Source organism: Cylas formicarius, unplaced genomic scaffold, assembly GCF_029955315.1.
Source record: "Cylas formicarius isolate icCylForm1 unplaced genomic scaffold, icCylForm1.1 PGA_scaffold_2__14_contigs__length_35257938, whole genome shotgun sequence".
Lineage (NCBI taxonomy): Eukaryota > Metazoa > Arthropoda > Insecta > Coleoptera > Brentidae > Cylas > Cylas formicarius.
In genome coordinates this window covers 17,949,855-17,966,334 of record NW_026844319.1, presented here as the reverse complement: position 1 = coordinate 17,966,334, position 16,480 = coordinate 17,949,855, and the positions used below count along the sequence as shown (strand labels likewise).

The 16,480-nt window shown below is 34.1% G+C and overlaps 2 protein-coding genes across 5 annotated transcripts in view; one reads left to right on the top strand and one right to left on the bottom strand.

Annotated features, from left to right (window-relative positions):
- The window catches only part of LOC132698162 (ras-related protein Rap-2b), an 89,071-nt gene that overhangs the window by 62,571 nt on the left and 10,020 nt on the right, over nucleotides 1-16,480 (top strand). For 3 of the 4 annotated variants that reach the window (XM_060664086.1, XM_060664087.1, XM_060664088.1), the window contains 3 exons: nucleotides 670-809; nucleotides 7,914-8,127; nucleotides 12,980-13,210. In XM_060664086.1, coding sequence (XP_060520069.1) covers nucleotides 712-809; nucleotides 7,914-8,127; nucleotides 12,980-13,210 — 543 coding nt within the window. In that variant the 5' untranslated portion in view covers nucleotides 670-711. The remainder of the gene's footprint in view (nucleotides 1-669; nucleotides 810-7,913; nucleotides 8,128-12,979; nucleotides 13,211-16,480) is intronic. The other variant, XM_060664089.1, reaches the window with a different exon arrangement.
- LOC132698161 (phospholipase A1 member A-like) overlaps nucleotides 13,327-16,480 on the bottom strand; it is an 18,904-nt gene continuing 15,750 nt past the window's right edge. Inside the window, exon 6 of the mRNA XM_060664085.1 lies at nucleotides 13,327-13,903. Coding sequence (XP_060520068.1) covers nucleotides 13,872-13,903 — 32 coding nt within the window. The 3' untranslated portion in view covers nucleotides 13,327-13,871. The remainder of the gene's footprint in view (nucleotides 13,904-16,480) is intronic.

The following is a 16,480-nucleotide window of genomic DNA, read 5'->3' as shown; positions in this document are numbered from 1 at the left end:
AGTGATCCGTTTCGTAAATATTTTCAGAAAACTTTACCAATTTATATACAATAGTTTATTCGTTGCGATTGCATTTGTCATGAATAATTCTTGTGTTTTAATGTTTAAATATTATTTTAAAAAAATGTTGAAAACCCATATTTCCAAAAACTGATGGATGAAATGCTACAAATATTAATACTTGAATTTTAAATAGTTAAATTCAAGCTTAAAAGAACGTCAAATTACATACGCAACGTCCCATTAAAAAGAAATACACCAACCTGTCGAAGTTTGATATTTTCCAATTTTTTTGCACGTCATGAAAGTTTCGCATGTGCGCTTTTTTGTTTCTCTTATGATCTACTCTGCAGATAGCCTGTAAAAATATACTCGAAAATTTGTATGTAATTGCGGCCATGTTACATTTAAATCTCAGAGCAAAAACACTATTCGAGAAAGCAGATTTGGTAAATCTTTACTTTCCATGATGAATCTCGTTATTTTCCCGCATACAAATCAGAATTTAATTTTTCCCGATCCTGATTCTTTTGACCCGGAAAATTAATTTCATCCGCGGGGCAACCACCAGACTAGAAATATACGAGTGGTCTTTCTGGTGCAATTAATAAGTGCCTCTAACCGCGTCGGAAACGATATATTTAAAACTAATTACCGGTTTTGTTACAGTAAATTCTGGAGTCGAGGCAGACGCATCCTCACAGAGGATTGATGAAGGGTAGACACCAGTTTCGCAGGCGGTTCAGCTTGCAGCCTTCGTTTCTGAAAGAGGAATCCGAAGATGATACGAGGAACCATTCGGCTTCTAGGTAACGTCACAAAAGAAAATTTTTACTTGAAAAAGCGCCAGTGGCGTATCATTTTTTCCGGACGGATGCCCCTGGTGAAGTTTTTTTCTAAAAAGGTACTCAAGATATTTATAATTCGCAAACACTGTTCTTTTTCCATTGATTTCCACTCTTCCCGTGTCCCAAGAAGCTGTCAAAACCTCATTTTTACTTTTATTCATGTTCATTCGGCTCTCTGACAGTAATTGATTTCAAACGTTGCCAGCCGTAGTATCGACGGTCTCCAACAAATTTCGTCCCTGAACTAAAAATTTTTGTCTCAACATTTTTACTTTACCTAATTGCTATGTACATCTATGTACAACAGAAGTGCCGCCAGAATTTACGCTAGTGATAAGTTCATCCACATTTTCTTGGAGATCGTCAGCCGACCATATTTCCTCCTCGGTATTTTCAATGACATGTTGAACATAATTACTCCAATTTTGTTCAGTAACATGTTGAAATAATTCATCTATCAACGAACATTTTCTGTATTGAAATCGAAGTTTTTCATTGCCACATATGTCTTGACTTGATTCCCTACCATCTCGTATTTCGCAGCTATTTCTTCAATTTTGTATTTATATTTGAAACAGAGCGAAATGTGGGATTCTTTTTGTAGGTGCTTTCAGATCTGTTGTCATACCAAGCGTATAATGCACATTGACCCAACCCTCCACCTAACTCGATAATATTACAATTTTCTTGGCAATACTTCTTGTTCGATCTTAAATATCTGTATCGTCGATTATTAATGTCCGCCCGCTTCAACATTATACCTTTACAATCACCCTTGGCATTTTAAAATTCTAAATCTTTCATTAATCTACCTAACTTGGCAAATGCTTGTTCTGACGATTAATTTTATAAATTGTAATAATTAAAGTTGGCTGAATGTTTTTGAAAAAAAAAAATCATTATGAACAATGTGTCTGAGTAAACCCTAAAAACCTTTTGTATATATATAATCGCGAGAATTTTACTACTTGCCCGAGTAGAATTATTAAATTCGCCATTGTTCTGTTCCGCTTCTTTCTTGATGAATATATATATATATATATATATATATATATATATATATATATATATATATATATATATATATATATATATATATATATATATATATATATATATATATATATATATATATATATATATATATATATATATATATATATATATATATATATATATATATATATATATATATATATATATATATATATATATATATATATATATATATATATATATATATATATATATATATATATATATATATATATATATATATATATATATATATATATATATATATATATATATATATATATATTTTTTTTTTCACTTATTGATTCACGGATGGAAAAATGTGATGACACTATATTCCGGGATATCATCCGTTCGCTTGTTGAACTCCGACTGGAATCCTGCATCCGACTGGAATCCTGCAGACGTAATGTTCTCAAATATGATTTTTTTTTATTTTATGATCGATTGATTAAACGAGGTTGGTTCTATGCTAGTGCAAAAATTGTAATTATATATATATATATATATATATATATATATATATATATATATATATATATATATATATATATATATATATATATATATATATATATATATATATATATATATATATATATATATATATATATATATATATATATATATATATATATATATATATATATATATATATATATATATATATATACATATATATCTATATTTATATAATATATTATCAAACTTATACTCAAACCCAATTTTTTTATTATTATTATTAAAATTACAATTTTTGCACTAGCATAGAACCAACCTCGTTTAATCAATCGAACATAAAATAAAAAAAAATCATATTTGAGAACATTGCGGCGGACTTGCTCATTTCATTCGTTATTACCTCATTAAACACTATTCTATAATATTCAACTTTTATTACTAATTTTACAAACAAATTCAAAACATGTTATTCTAATCTTTGTATGAGTAATCCTTTTGATATGTTTATTTTTATGTATGATATTATCTATCTGCATGACGCACACGGGGTTTGGGACCGAACCGACTCTGGGACTGCTATACGATTCTCGGAAACGCTATGCTGCTTTTTCCCATTTGAAATCCATTGCCTATGCTACCCAAACTATATTCTCAGTATAACTTGGCCTGTAATCAACAACACCCAATATATGACGGTTCTTTGCTCTGTCATTTTAATTTATTCGTTAATACGTGTCAAATTGGGCTCCGTCTTATTCGTTGCCGAGTTGTAGATGCTTGTGCTTTGATACTAACTATAAAACATTTGGTTTTTGATTATTCTGTCTTGTTTTTCGACTTCTTATTTTACTTTTTGTAATTTATATTCAGTCAAAACTTCCAAGCAGGCTCCATATACAAAATTTCAATAATTCAGTTGACTCTGAACTAGTACTTAGCAGTTTCTTTTAACTTTGAGTTCAGAATAGCTTTACTTGTATAGATGTTGCGGAAAATAATATGTTCCTTTTGGAGAACTTTGGAAATTTGCTTACGGAAACTAAGTTTAGAAGAAGAGTTAACCCAAATTTTCATATTCTTTAACATCTGAAATTTAAAACCACTTATAAATATATGCAAGTTTTGAGCAGTCCAGTACTTAGTTGGCCCAGGCAGACTTATTCGGATTATTTAAAGATCGCTTTCAGGCATCCGTTTCCTTTCCTGCTTCAGCTGCACCAAGCAAAAAGAAATTTGTATTTCTAAGACATTTGATCCAATATTGTCAACCGAAACTCGTTGATATCTGTGATTCAAATCTTTTGCAAAATCCTGACTGCAATTAATGCAAAACGTTGTGATTTGTAAGGTAGTCAAGGATTTGCTTGTAGGTCACTTTTTCAAAGACTTTATAAAGCACTGGTAACAGAGTAATCGGCTGAAGATCTGCGATAGTGTTAGGCTTAAATACAATATTTTCCACACATATTTCAATAATTTAAGTAAGAATTGCAGTATCATTGGACAGCAAAGTTTTATCATTTATAGTAAAACCTCATTCGTACCAAAACGCAAAAACAACCTCTGCATTTTGTACTGAGATATTTGGCAATAGCCTCAAAATCCTCAGCGACTACGTTTATTGTAAATACGTCGTCCTGCATGCTTTTACGCAACGTTGCTTGCAATTCTGTCAAAGTTCTTAATGCTGTCTACCATTTCAGTTGTAATTCCATCTGCTCCTGACACCTTACCGCTTTTAAGAATTTCTAATTCTTCCTTAGTTATGGGTTCGTTTTGCTTTTGTTCTTGCTCAGATAAATACATATATAGAAGTAATAACGGGGCCACTATTTTTTCCTTATAATTATGAGTTCTCCCTTTTTGAAGTTTTTTCCGTGAAACCCAAAAATACGATTTTTAAGGATTTTGTTCAAGAAGTTTGACAAAACGAGTCCGATGCATGCAAGCAATAATGCCTGGCATCGATAAGCAGGAGAAGTTTTGCTCAGGGTGTAATTATCAATCGCCCAGTTACCCGCACGTTGTGGCTAAAACTACTGAAACTTCTACCGGAAATAATTTTCCGTTTAAATCGAGTTTAAAACCGTCTGAACGGAAGGCGAGGTCATGGCTTAACTGCACTTCCGTAGCGACTACAAATCCATTTTCCGCTCTTGCACATTTTTATGTCAAAATTCGCTATGACAACTTTTTATTTGTTGATAGGTTTTATCAAATTTCAGGAAAGAAAATCTGTAGTATAGTTTTGGTTAGTTGGTAGTAGTATAGTTGTACCGGTTCTGACCCAGTCTTGGCGGAAACTTTTGATTGATTTCAAATTTAGATATTCATTGCGTAAAAAAATTAATACCTAGTTGTTTGAACCCGTAATTCAAAATATACACAGACCTTGCGTAAAATTAAAAAAATATATATGTTTATGTGAAATGTAACAAGATAGGTCTCGAGATTAAATGGATTTAATTAAACATCCCCTTTAAGCGTGAACTAAACTTTGCCCTGAAACGTGGAATTTCTACAATTCCGTTAGCATGCTGGCAAGGTAATTACGTGAATGTACTATTTGCAGAGAATATACAAATAAACGGTCAATTTGATCATGTTTGTTGCCATTGAAATTAGGCGTTTGTCCGTTATTTTCAAACGCTAGAAAGCGGAAATTATCTACACTTTTATTTATCTCTCTTTTAACTGTGATGGAGAGTAGACTGATTTTCCTAGCTAAAGAGTGGCATATTTTTTATGCGCACCAAAAGACCGAGGCGGCATTGTTTGGGTGTAATTACGGCGACAAATTAAGAGTGCCATTAAGGCATAATTGGTTTCAGAATGCCCTGCAACTGCGTATTAATTGTTATGTGCCATCAACCCGAATTATTATTTCCCGTTTAGAGGGCTGTAGGTTAGATGAACAATTCAATGTGACTCGTCAATCTCTTTCATTCATTTCTAATTTGCTAAGGGAACAGCTTTTGTTTTTGATAGTTAGATTATGTACAACGTCATATCTTTCTAAATGAGATATTAAAAAAACGTCTCTCCCCATCCATTCGTATTTGCTGGATACTTTAATGTAGATATTTTCACATTAAAATTCGAAACCCCCCTGCGAAGTCAGAGTAGTGATGTTTTCAGATATTCCCAGTTAATGGAGGCAATATAGATATAAATTTAGAAGTGTAACAAAGTAAACACCTTTCGCAATATTCCATACCATCTATTTCAACCTTAACTTAAAGTTTGTGTTTATCTTTCTGAATGCTTTTTCCCGTACCTACATAAAACGAAGGACTGAATATGGAATGGGATCTTTTGATGCAGTCTTTATATTTATTACTAGTATAATAGGAAGAGCAGAGATCGAAGCTTTAAAGAAGTGGTTTTAATAACAAATAAAATCTTTGTCAGTCAGCAGACTTGAGCATATTTTTGGTCCAACTGAAAATAATATTCCATTCTTTTTTCGTAAAACTTAAAAGGCTCACTTGTCTATATAACTGGGGACGCCCGAGTTCAATATCGCTTAATTTGCTATGGCCGACATATCCTATTTTGCAAGAGTTAAAGGCCTAAAAGCAACCAGCCTAAATGGTGATATTGTTCATAATGCAGCTTGTTAGACCCGCGAGATTCTAGGGTTACGATTAGAGTCAAGCACATTTTTGTAGACTTTGTCATTTCGACATTTAAGACACTTCGTCAATTCTGTTACTCGGCTGATGCAGCGTAACGAATCGAATTTCTCTAAACATATTCCGTGCAAGTTTACGCCCGTTTCTCTTCAAATAACTCCAGACTGAAACGTAACCTTATTTAACTTTTTAATTACCTGAATTACGTTCGGTTCAAACAAGCCTAAACACGCTCGCTGATTATACAAACAGTTCCACTGAACTTACGAAATACAGAGCCGAGTTTATTTTAACCTTTAAATAGAACAGTTTGTTGCTGAATTAGTTAAAGCAATCGGTTGTGAGACCGGTACCATTTTACTCGAATTTGCGATGCTGTGAAATATAGGTGCTCTGACACCTCTTTTTAGTTGCCGAAAACATAAGTGTAGCAAACCCAAACTTTAACCAGAGAAAAGCTTACACAGGGAAGAGACAAACAAGGGCGGCACCTTTGATGTTTAGGATTCAAGTTTTGATGATCTAGCCCTGACGCGTTTGTACAATATTGAACTTCCAGAAAACATTACACTTTATAATTTACAAACTTTGGGAAATTTTTCTAAAAAGTTAGTTATTAGTACCTACTATTCTTGATAGTTATGGAATTTTTTGTTTTTGTTTAAGTTTAAGTTTAAGTATTACTTAAAAAATAACTTTTTTTAACAAAACTTCTCTGATTTAACGAAAGTTGACAGTTTTTTTAACTAAAATAACAACCTGAATTACATGAATTACAGAAATTCTTACTCTCCAATGTTAACTGTAAATGGTAAAAGTTTTGATCAACTAAAATTAAATTAAAAAGCATTTCTTTTAATTTTAAGTAGTAATGATTGACATATATATCAGATATTATTTATTATTTATATATATTTAGATATTCCTCTACGGCTTCTCTCCATCTTCTCCTTGATCTACCACGCTTCCTCTTCCCCTCTGGTTTTTTCCATGCCACTTCTTTTACTTCTCTATTATTTTCCTTCCTGGTGAGGTGCCCTAGCCAGTCTCCAAATAGTTCGTAGAGTTCACTATTCATCCTTCTCTCCCAGTGCTGTATTCTTCCCGCCAAAGATTTGTCTTAATACTTTCTTTTCCTGTTTATCTAGTCTCTGTTGTTTTTTTTTTATTGAGGGCCCACGTCTCACAAAAGTAAGTTAAAGTTGGTCGGACCACTGTCTTATAGAGTCTGATTTTTGTTGCCCTCGAGATCTCGTTTGACATTAGAATGTTGCGGAGCCCCCACAGACAATTGTTACATTTTGCTATTCATAGATTCACTTCACATTTGTTGGTTATTAGGACTCCCAAATATATATAGTCATTTACCTCTTGAAATTCATATATCTTGTTAGTCCCCACTTGTACTGGTAAGTTTGGTTTGCTTTTGCTCTCTGTACCATCCTTGAGCTCCAACTAATGATTTATGGAATATATAATAGCTCCTATGTTTGATGATATGTATATTCAAATTTCAAAGAGAAAATATTCTTTAAGTTCTCAGACTGGTAACACTCCTCTCCGTCTCTTGTTGACAAACCCTCTTGAGAACATCCCGAAATAATGTTTGGAATACATCAGATAACAAACGTTTGCTCCATATTTGACATCAAAATTGTGCTCGCACAATTTATAGCTGCTAACTACAACTTGGCACTAAAAGATACAGTTTATATCAGATGTAAACTAAAAACCACATCACAATGTTTATGGTACATTATCTTCATTATGTTATGTCAATTAATTTAATTAAACATATTACTAAAATCTTAACCAAACTTAAAAGTTTCCAGTGGCAACGTCAAGTTGCGTTTTATTAAGTACGAAGAGTTCCTCAACAATCAAACGTAACACATGATTGGGCTCCAATAATTTCTATGCTTTCACATTGAAGAGTTCTCAGGTCGCAAAAGAGCGAGGACGTCGAATCGCTGGAAAAAGAAGTCGTGGCGCCGGCCGCGGGCAACGTACGTCACAAAATAGTGGTGATGGGAGCCGCTAAAGTGGGGAAGTCCTCAATTATTTCGCAATTCCTCTACGGGTCCTTCTCGCCAAAATACAAGCGGACGGTAGAAGAAATGCATCACGGGGATTTCAATGTTGCTGGGGTGAGTATTTGGTACCGCTTATCCTTTTGATCTTTTGTAATTATTTCATTTCTGCACTGGCTAAAATACGTCAGGTAAAGTCCAAACCTTCAAAAGTCACGACTAGCTCAAAGTAAAACTTCTAAACTGCGTCTTCCACATATAATTCAATCAAGGACTAACCTGCACTTTGCTCCATTTTCTCTTGATCTTCATATAATAAACTCGTTCTCCTTTAAAAATTTAATGGAATTTGGGCAAATTTTCACAAGTTACTTGGCAAAAAAGTGCGACAACCAAATTGAAATTCACACCCGCCAGGTCTTATTGATTGAACTTTGAAATGACTTACGAATGAGCGTACGAAGTACCACTTTTCAACATTTTTTTGATATCGACTTCAATCTCCTTGCTGAGGCTCTACAGAAGCGAATAAAACAACGAAATGGAAATATCATCGATCCTTCAGGGAAATTGAGAAGGCCTACCAGGAGATTGAGGTCATGAAATATTGCCACGTTTTATTTACTGCCACTAATAAGAAGAAGAACAGTGTTTAAGTTACGGCGTTCAGGTTTTAGGCTTTCCCAAACAATATTTGTGGAGAAAAGTGGCCCGAAAACATTTTCAAGCTTAAACGTTATACGTTAGGGGACGTAGCAGTCGTTTTTAACAATCCATTCAAATATCTGTAGTTTTTTCAGAAATATAAATTCTCGGAAACTTCGCATTATATTTTATTAAAGTTTGTGTTGCAGCCGCACCGGAGCACAGTTTCCACTTTTGTCAAAACACTTAGTGGAGCTGTCGTAAAACAAATCCATCGATCATGTTGTCATTCCTACACAAACAACGCTCATGACAGCAATTCAGTTTAAACGAGTCCTGTGGGCGCAAATAAATAAAAAACCCGCACTTCCCGATTCGAAAAGATTTTTTTCCCCAGCAACAATTGCCATTGTACCTACGCTCACAATTCCGCTTTTCGCTTTGTATTGTGGTGGCAGGAAGGGGTCTTCGCGCGTCGATGCCTACCCTCCCTAGGGTCGGGAATTCTCCAAAGAAAAACGAAGTAAAAAGTTCCCGAAAGTAGCATGGAATTTCTCATTTCGGCTTTTAAATTAAAATGACTATCCTCCGTTGATTGCTATATTTTATGGCCATCGTTTTTTCCGAAATTAACACATTCCGCAAAACATTTTCAAATATTATTAATTTTATTTTGTTTGATTGACATATTCATTAGCTATAAAAATCAGATTTCTTTGAAGTACAAAATTTCGTTTGCTTGAAATTGTCCTTTTCTTGGCATTTGACGTTGAATCATTATTTCAAATCAATCAAATCAAAATTTACTTGATATGATTTATTCCAAATTCATTACTAGAAAATAAAATAGAAATATTTTCTATTGCGAAAATTCTTACCGAATTGTGTTTTAAACTTAATATGTTGTTGAAAGACGTTGACGACTATTGACAGATATCTGGTTTGCGTATTTGTCAGTGGTTTCTTCATCTTCTTCAAGTGCCGTCTTTGTAGCGAAGGTTGGAAATCAAGGCTAGGCGTATTCGTGACACTGCCGACCGGAATAGCTGATTTGTATTGCACCCGAACCAGTCACGTAGATTTCTCATCCACTCTTCCTTCCTTCCTCCCTTCCGCGTGTTCTTCCTGCACTCTTTTTTCCATGAAGTTTCCCTTGCAGTAACAGTTGTAGTAGGTATTTCTCTCCCGTTATGACATGTCCTAGGTTTTGCAATTTGCCTTCTTTTATTGCGATAATAACTTCTTCCTCTTTTTTTATTCTACACATGATTTCCCAGTTCGTCACTTTATCGCTCCATTTTACTTTGAGCATTCGGCGGAATTTCTTCAAAGTCCGTGCATCCGCACCATAATACAGCACCGAGAACACATAGCACCTCACCATCCTTATTTTTAAATCCAAGCTGAGGTCGCTACAAGAAAACAGTCTTTTCATTTTCGTAGACGTTGTTCTCGCCAGTCCTATTCTGGTTTTGATGGATTGATTTAAAATTGTGCTTAGGTATTTATAACTGTCAACTTTTTCTGTGTATTGATTGTTTACAAGAATTTGGTGTTTTTTTTGTGGTGTTTTGGATATTATCATGAATTTTGTCTTCTTTAAATTTAAGAACAATCCGAAATCCTCGCTCCATACATTGTCAACCAACAGGAGAATATCATCTGCGTATCTTATGTTGTTGATTGGGACTCCGTTAATTACAATAACCTTCGTCTCATCTTCTAATGCTCGTTTCATTATTTCCTCTGAGTAAAGGTTAAACAGCATCGAATATAGCACGCACTCCTGTCTCACCACTTCTGTGGATTTCTATTTCTTCTGAGCTACTTCCTTCCACTTTAACTCTCTCTTTGAAATAAAGATGTGTGATGATTTTTATATATCTGGTGTGCAAATTCTTTTCTTTAAGAATTGTTATCAGTTGATCGTGTCGGACCTTGTCGAAAGCTTTGTTGTAATCAATAAAGCAGACACAGAGTTCTTGATTCATATCCATGCACCGTTAGGCAATAACGTTCAGGGAAAGAGTGCTTCTTTTATTCCTAAGCATCGCAAAAGCCGAATTGAGTTATATTTTGTTCTAATTTTTTTTATATCCTGTTATGTTTCATTACATTGTCTTATATTTTTTGGATTAGGGATGAACATTAGTATGAACCATTCTTTTATATATGGGGTTATATAGATCTGTTGGATTATGTATGTTTTCCTCTCTTATCATCTTAATAATTTCAGAGGGTAACACATCCGGCCCTGCAGCTTTACCATTTTTTATGGTCTTTATAGCATGGATGACCTCTTCTTTAGTTATTTCTAGTCTATTGTTATCTTGTTCTATTTCTATTTTGTTAATATCTCTATCATCATTGATAAGTTCCATTATGTGTAATTCTGCCATTTTGGTTAGTTAGTATTGTCGGTTTTCTCTTTTTTTATAATCCTGCCATTTCTTTTACTTTTTTGTGAACATTGAAATTGTCGTGTTGCTCTTCCTTTTCTTTCCTTTGATCGGATTTCTTTCTGAATATTTTTATACGCGTCTTTGTTGTCTTTTGTTCGACGACGTTTCTTCATTACCTTCATAATCTCTGCAGTCCTGTTTTTTCTCTGCTTTCTTTTTTGTTAAAATTTTCTTGCCTGGTCCAACTAGTGCCTTTTCAAAATCTTCCTTTTGTTCCTCTGTTAGTCTTATTTGGTTGTTTTTAAAGGTTTCGAGATTGTCATTGATTTTATTTTGTAGTTTTTGACTTGTTTCAGAGTCTTTTAGGATGGAGATGTCTATATACTATGTCTATATACTCTGTTGTTGACATTAGTCTTTGTTGGAGATAATGATCTGATGACAAGTTTGTTCCCCTTGTTACCAAGATATAATCAATATGGTTTCTAACGATATTTTGTTTGTTGTCTTGTGGAGATTTCCAGGTGTACAGCCGATGACTTGGAAATTTAAAAAACATATTCGATATTATAAAACCATTCCCTTGGCAAACTCGCAACAGTCGCTCTCCTCTTTCATTTCTCTCTCCAAGCCCATATTCTCCCGCAAATTCTATAATATTATTAAATACATTGTAATATTGCTCAATTTCTTCATCAGATTTGTCTGCCGTAGGCACATACGTTTGGAATATGTTTAGTTTGCAATGATACGTTTGAAGCTGAAGCAGCATGTTACGGTCTGATATAGGGGTAAAGTTTGTTACAAACTTATTAATTTCATGGGATACCGCAATTGCAACTTATATCTATGTTAGCTGTCATTCCTTCCTGAGTAATAATTAGTTGTTGGATGTTATCTAGAGCTCAGCCATCTTGTGTCACTGATTCCTGGGATGCTTGTCTCCAATATTTTCATCTCCTGGATAACATTGTGTATTTTTCCAGGTTCATACAAGCTTCTTACATTCCATGTATCAATTTTCATAGCTGACCCTGGGATTCTTCGCACCATCTGATCATTTAAGATCTGCCGGGGACTGAGGGCCGTTTGTTTATTGTTTTTAACCATGATGATTTGTACTTAGAAAAATCAGTATAATCTTTAATGGAAGTGATCTCCCCTTGCCTTCTGCATCAGCCTGCCGTTGACCGTATTGGTTCATCTGCCTTTCATCTCGATTTCTTTACAGCTCCTCCAGCAGAAGCTGTTGGGTACTAAGAGGGGGATTACTTACACCGGCAATCATTGGGTCGACAGTGGTTCAAAAAAATAATTTTAACCCAGACAACGCAAATTTTATTAGGGAGTAGGTAGCAATTCTGTAGTCCTCAATTATTTTTCTTTCTGTCATGTTTTGCTGATATTTTCTTCCCCAATTAATATCGGTATAGCATTTGTACAATATAAATACATTTTATAGTTAATATATAGAAGTCACCCTTTAATAAAAATGGAGTGTTTCCATTTGAAAAAATAACGTTTCAATTAAATTTTTAAGATGACTTTTAGATCGTTCTGCATATATATATTTTTAGAATATGAACTAGTCTACTAATGTTAACCTAGCCGTTTCATAAGGAAATCAACCGAAAATATATAACAATGGCTTTCCGAGTAGAATACGGTAAGACTGAAGGATGTTAAATATATAATGTACCTAGAAAATTGGTTGAAATTTGTTGCCTCTCCACGAAAATTCAAACATCCTGCATATATAATTATATTATATTTTAAAAGAACAAGTGAATCCAGAGAAGCTTGGTCTAAGTAATGACAAAAATACCTTAGCGTATAGGATTTTTGATACATTTTAGCCCATTTTTTATAACAAAAAAAATAACAATTATCGATATACAGACTACACTAATTATGTTGCGCAGGTGCACTTAACGTTGGATATATTGGATACATCCGGTTCGTTCGAGTTTCCTGCCATGCGAGCCCTATCCATATCTTCGGCTGACGCATTCGTCTTGGTCTATGACGTCACCGACGCCACTACATTTGAGGAAGCGCGCTCGCTACGGGACCAAATTCACGAAACTAAGTGCTCCACGAACGTCCCCATAGTTGTGGTAGGCAACAAAATCGACTTGACCGGCGATCGAGAGGTGAGTTATAAGACAATTAAAGTAAATCCCGCATCCGTGGCGCAACTAGATGCGTCGACATTCAAATTGGTCGATAAAGTTTGCTACGATAAATGTAACGCATCACAAAACCTTTAAATATTTATTTTCAAACCGTTTGGCTTCAATCTATTTTATTTTAGGAGAAATTATTATTATTATTGGGGCAGGGTGATATGCATGCTGACATACTCATACCTTAAAGTGGGTTAACCCACTTTTACTCTGTTTTTCAAACTGTGTTTTTCTCTAATTCATGCAAATCTAATAAATATCCATTTAAACTTGCAAATGCAACGGTCGCATATTATCATAATTGGAAACAAAAAAAAAGCATACTTAAGATAAAACAAAAATTATGATTATAAACTATTAACTCAGTCAAGAACTCATTTAACTTATAAAAGGCATAACGCACCACTAAACTACATTTTATCAGATATTTACATTTGAAATTTTTACAAATTTTGCACTTTCTCTCAATTTCCTGACCTGTTTATAACTGGAGTAGTGAACATTTGTTTAAAGCAAAAGATCTCATTTCTGATAACTGGGATCATTGTTAATTTGAATACGTATAATACATATATTTATTTATTTTTAATGAATAATTATTAAGTATTTGGGTCTAAATGCACGGTGATCAGTCCGTCAGCGAGGTGACACGGTTCTCATCTGAAACAAACAAAAAAACCTGAATACCAAAGATTATTAATATTCATGAAACAAACTTATTGTTACTTAATACCACCAGAAAACACAGATAACAGATAGGTTGGTACTAAGGGCAGAACACACATAGTACCTATTTCAATCACTAGTGATGATTGTTCCGGTCGTGCAATGGATACTAAGGGCAGAGATATGCGAAGTATTCTGTCGCAAATAACAACACCGGCACTGAAGGGCAGCAGCACGCGACAATGCAATAAACAACAGGTTGTAATATACTATTGGTACTAAGGGCAGAACACATAAAGTAGCTATTTCAATTACTAGTGCTGATTATTCCGATCGTGCAATGGATACTGAGGGCAGAGACACGCGAAGTATCCTGTCGTAAATAACCATACCGGCACTGAAAGGCAACAACAGGTCATAATATACTGCAGGGCAGAACACACATCAGTATATTGGTACTAAGAGCAGATACACGAGACGGTAGCCCCCACTTTCAACCAACATAGTAACAACGTTTAAAATAGTTCGGAGAGAACACACTAAGATTTAACTAAATTTCTTGGGTATATTTTATAAATTTAAAATGAAACCGATCAATAGATCATTTGATACTTTGGTATTTTGGCCAATAAATCAAAACCATCATGAAATTGAACTACTGTACTCGTGGGAACACTCACCTTTAAGTCGTCGCAATTTCACGGAATGCAAACAATAGCCCTCAACACTTGAATGGACGGTTAACCGAGAAATGCCGGAAAGATACTTCGTAAAATGTAAAACTATGTTTATTATAAATGACGCCCTTCTACTAATCGATATTTTGACAGAGCGAGGGGCAAGGAATGCGGTTTTAAGAAAACATCTGGCTCACAAGTGGTTGCTTATTGCGTAGTATGTACAAAAATTTTATAGGGAACCTAAAAAAAAATATTCGTCTTACATTCGACCATCCTGCAACTATCTCCATCTCCATCCTCGCCACTTTCGCTGTCTGTCCAAAGCAATCGTCCTTTCGTAAGACGACCGGAGCGTTCTATGAGAATCCTTCATGTCTCTTACTATATATCGATCATTTGGAAGAACCGTCTTGACTACCATAGACCGTTGTAATGAGGTGCTAGCTTACGACTGTCAACCAAGTCTCCTACTTTGTAAATAAGCGTTTTTTTTTTTCGCTTTTGATCGAATGAATGAATTGTTTTTTTTGTTTCGTTTGCGCCTGTCTCGCCTTTTCAGTCGTTTCTTGCCTGGACAATGCCAGATCCAGCAGTAAAGTTGTGAAGTCTTTTACTTCATTTTTTAACAAAACGTCCAAAGCATTACCCCTTTTTTAAATTCAAATTGGCTGGGTGTTTTACCAGTTCATTTCTTGATAACGTTATGGATTGCAAACTGAACATTCCAAACATTTTGGTCCCAAAGATCCTCTTCTGGCGTAGATGTGAGTGAAACTGCTAAAATAGTGTTATTTAATCTTTCAACTTGGCCTTTAGCTCTGGGTGTGGCAAAGGCATTGGTTATGTGTCGAATGTTGTCGAACACAGAAATCATGGAAGGACTTTGAAGTAAAGGAGCTGACTGGATCTGATATAATCACTTTTGGCACACCATAAGTTGCAAAGATATCCTTAAATTATTCCATTATATACTTTGACTTTGAACTCTTAGCGGCTTTAAGAAAAACAAATTTTTTCTAAAATAAAGTAAACTATTAGTTACTTCAGTTTGATTTAGGATAAAGGACCCAGGTGGTCCACGTGGAAAGTAACTAAGGATTGTTCCTTTTTTTCAGAATTCCGCATGTTGTACAAAAACGGTATACAACACAAGATATATCGTTCGAGATACTTTCGCATACGAGGGAACCAGTAATATTTTAACAAATTATTTCGTGTACGCTCCAGTCCAAACTGTCCCAAATCATCATGTGCTGCTTTTACTACACGTTGTCTGATTCTTCTGGGCACTACCCATAATAATCCTCGCACAGTTATTCGGTATATTCTACAGTCTCGGAGACAATAATTTTTGTAGAACTGTTTTTCGTAATCGGCGAATTTCGGATATCTTCTTGGAGATTTGGAAACGGTCTCTGTACACCTGTTGGATATACGTCCAGGTTTATTGCATGTAAAACAAATAATTGCACCACCACCACCAGTGTTTAATAATTGTTCCTGATGTCAAATCTTAAATATTTTCTTTTGGTCTTTTGGTTTGTCTTTACTTAGTTGAATCTCCATTTTTTATTTTTCGATTGGTCCAATTGTCACCTTCTCCAGCGGTAGCGGACTCTTAGAATTGTCTTCAAGTTTCAGAAACTTGAAGACAATATATATATATATATATATATATATATATATATATATATATATATATATATATATATATATATATATATATATATATATATATATATATATATATATATATATATATATTATATATATATATATATATATATATATATATAATATATATATATATATATATATATATATGATGACACTATATTCCGGGATATCATCCGTTCGCTCGTTGAACTCCGACTGGAATCCTGCATCCGAC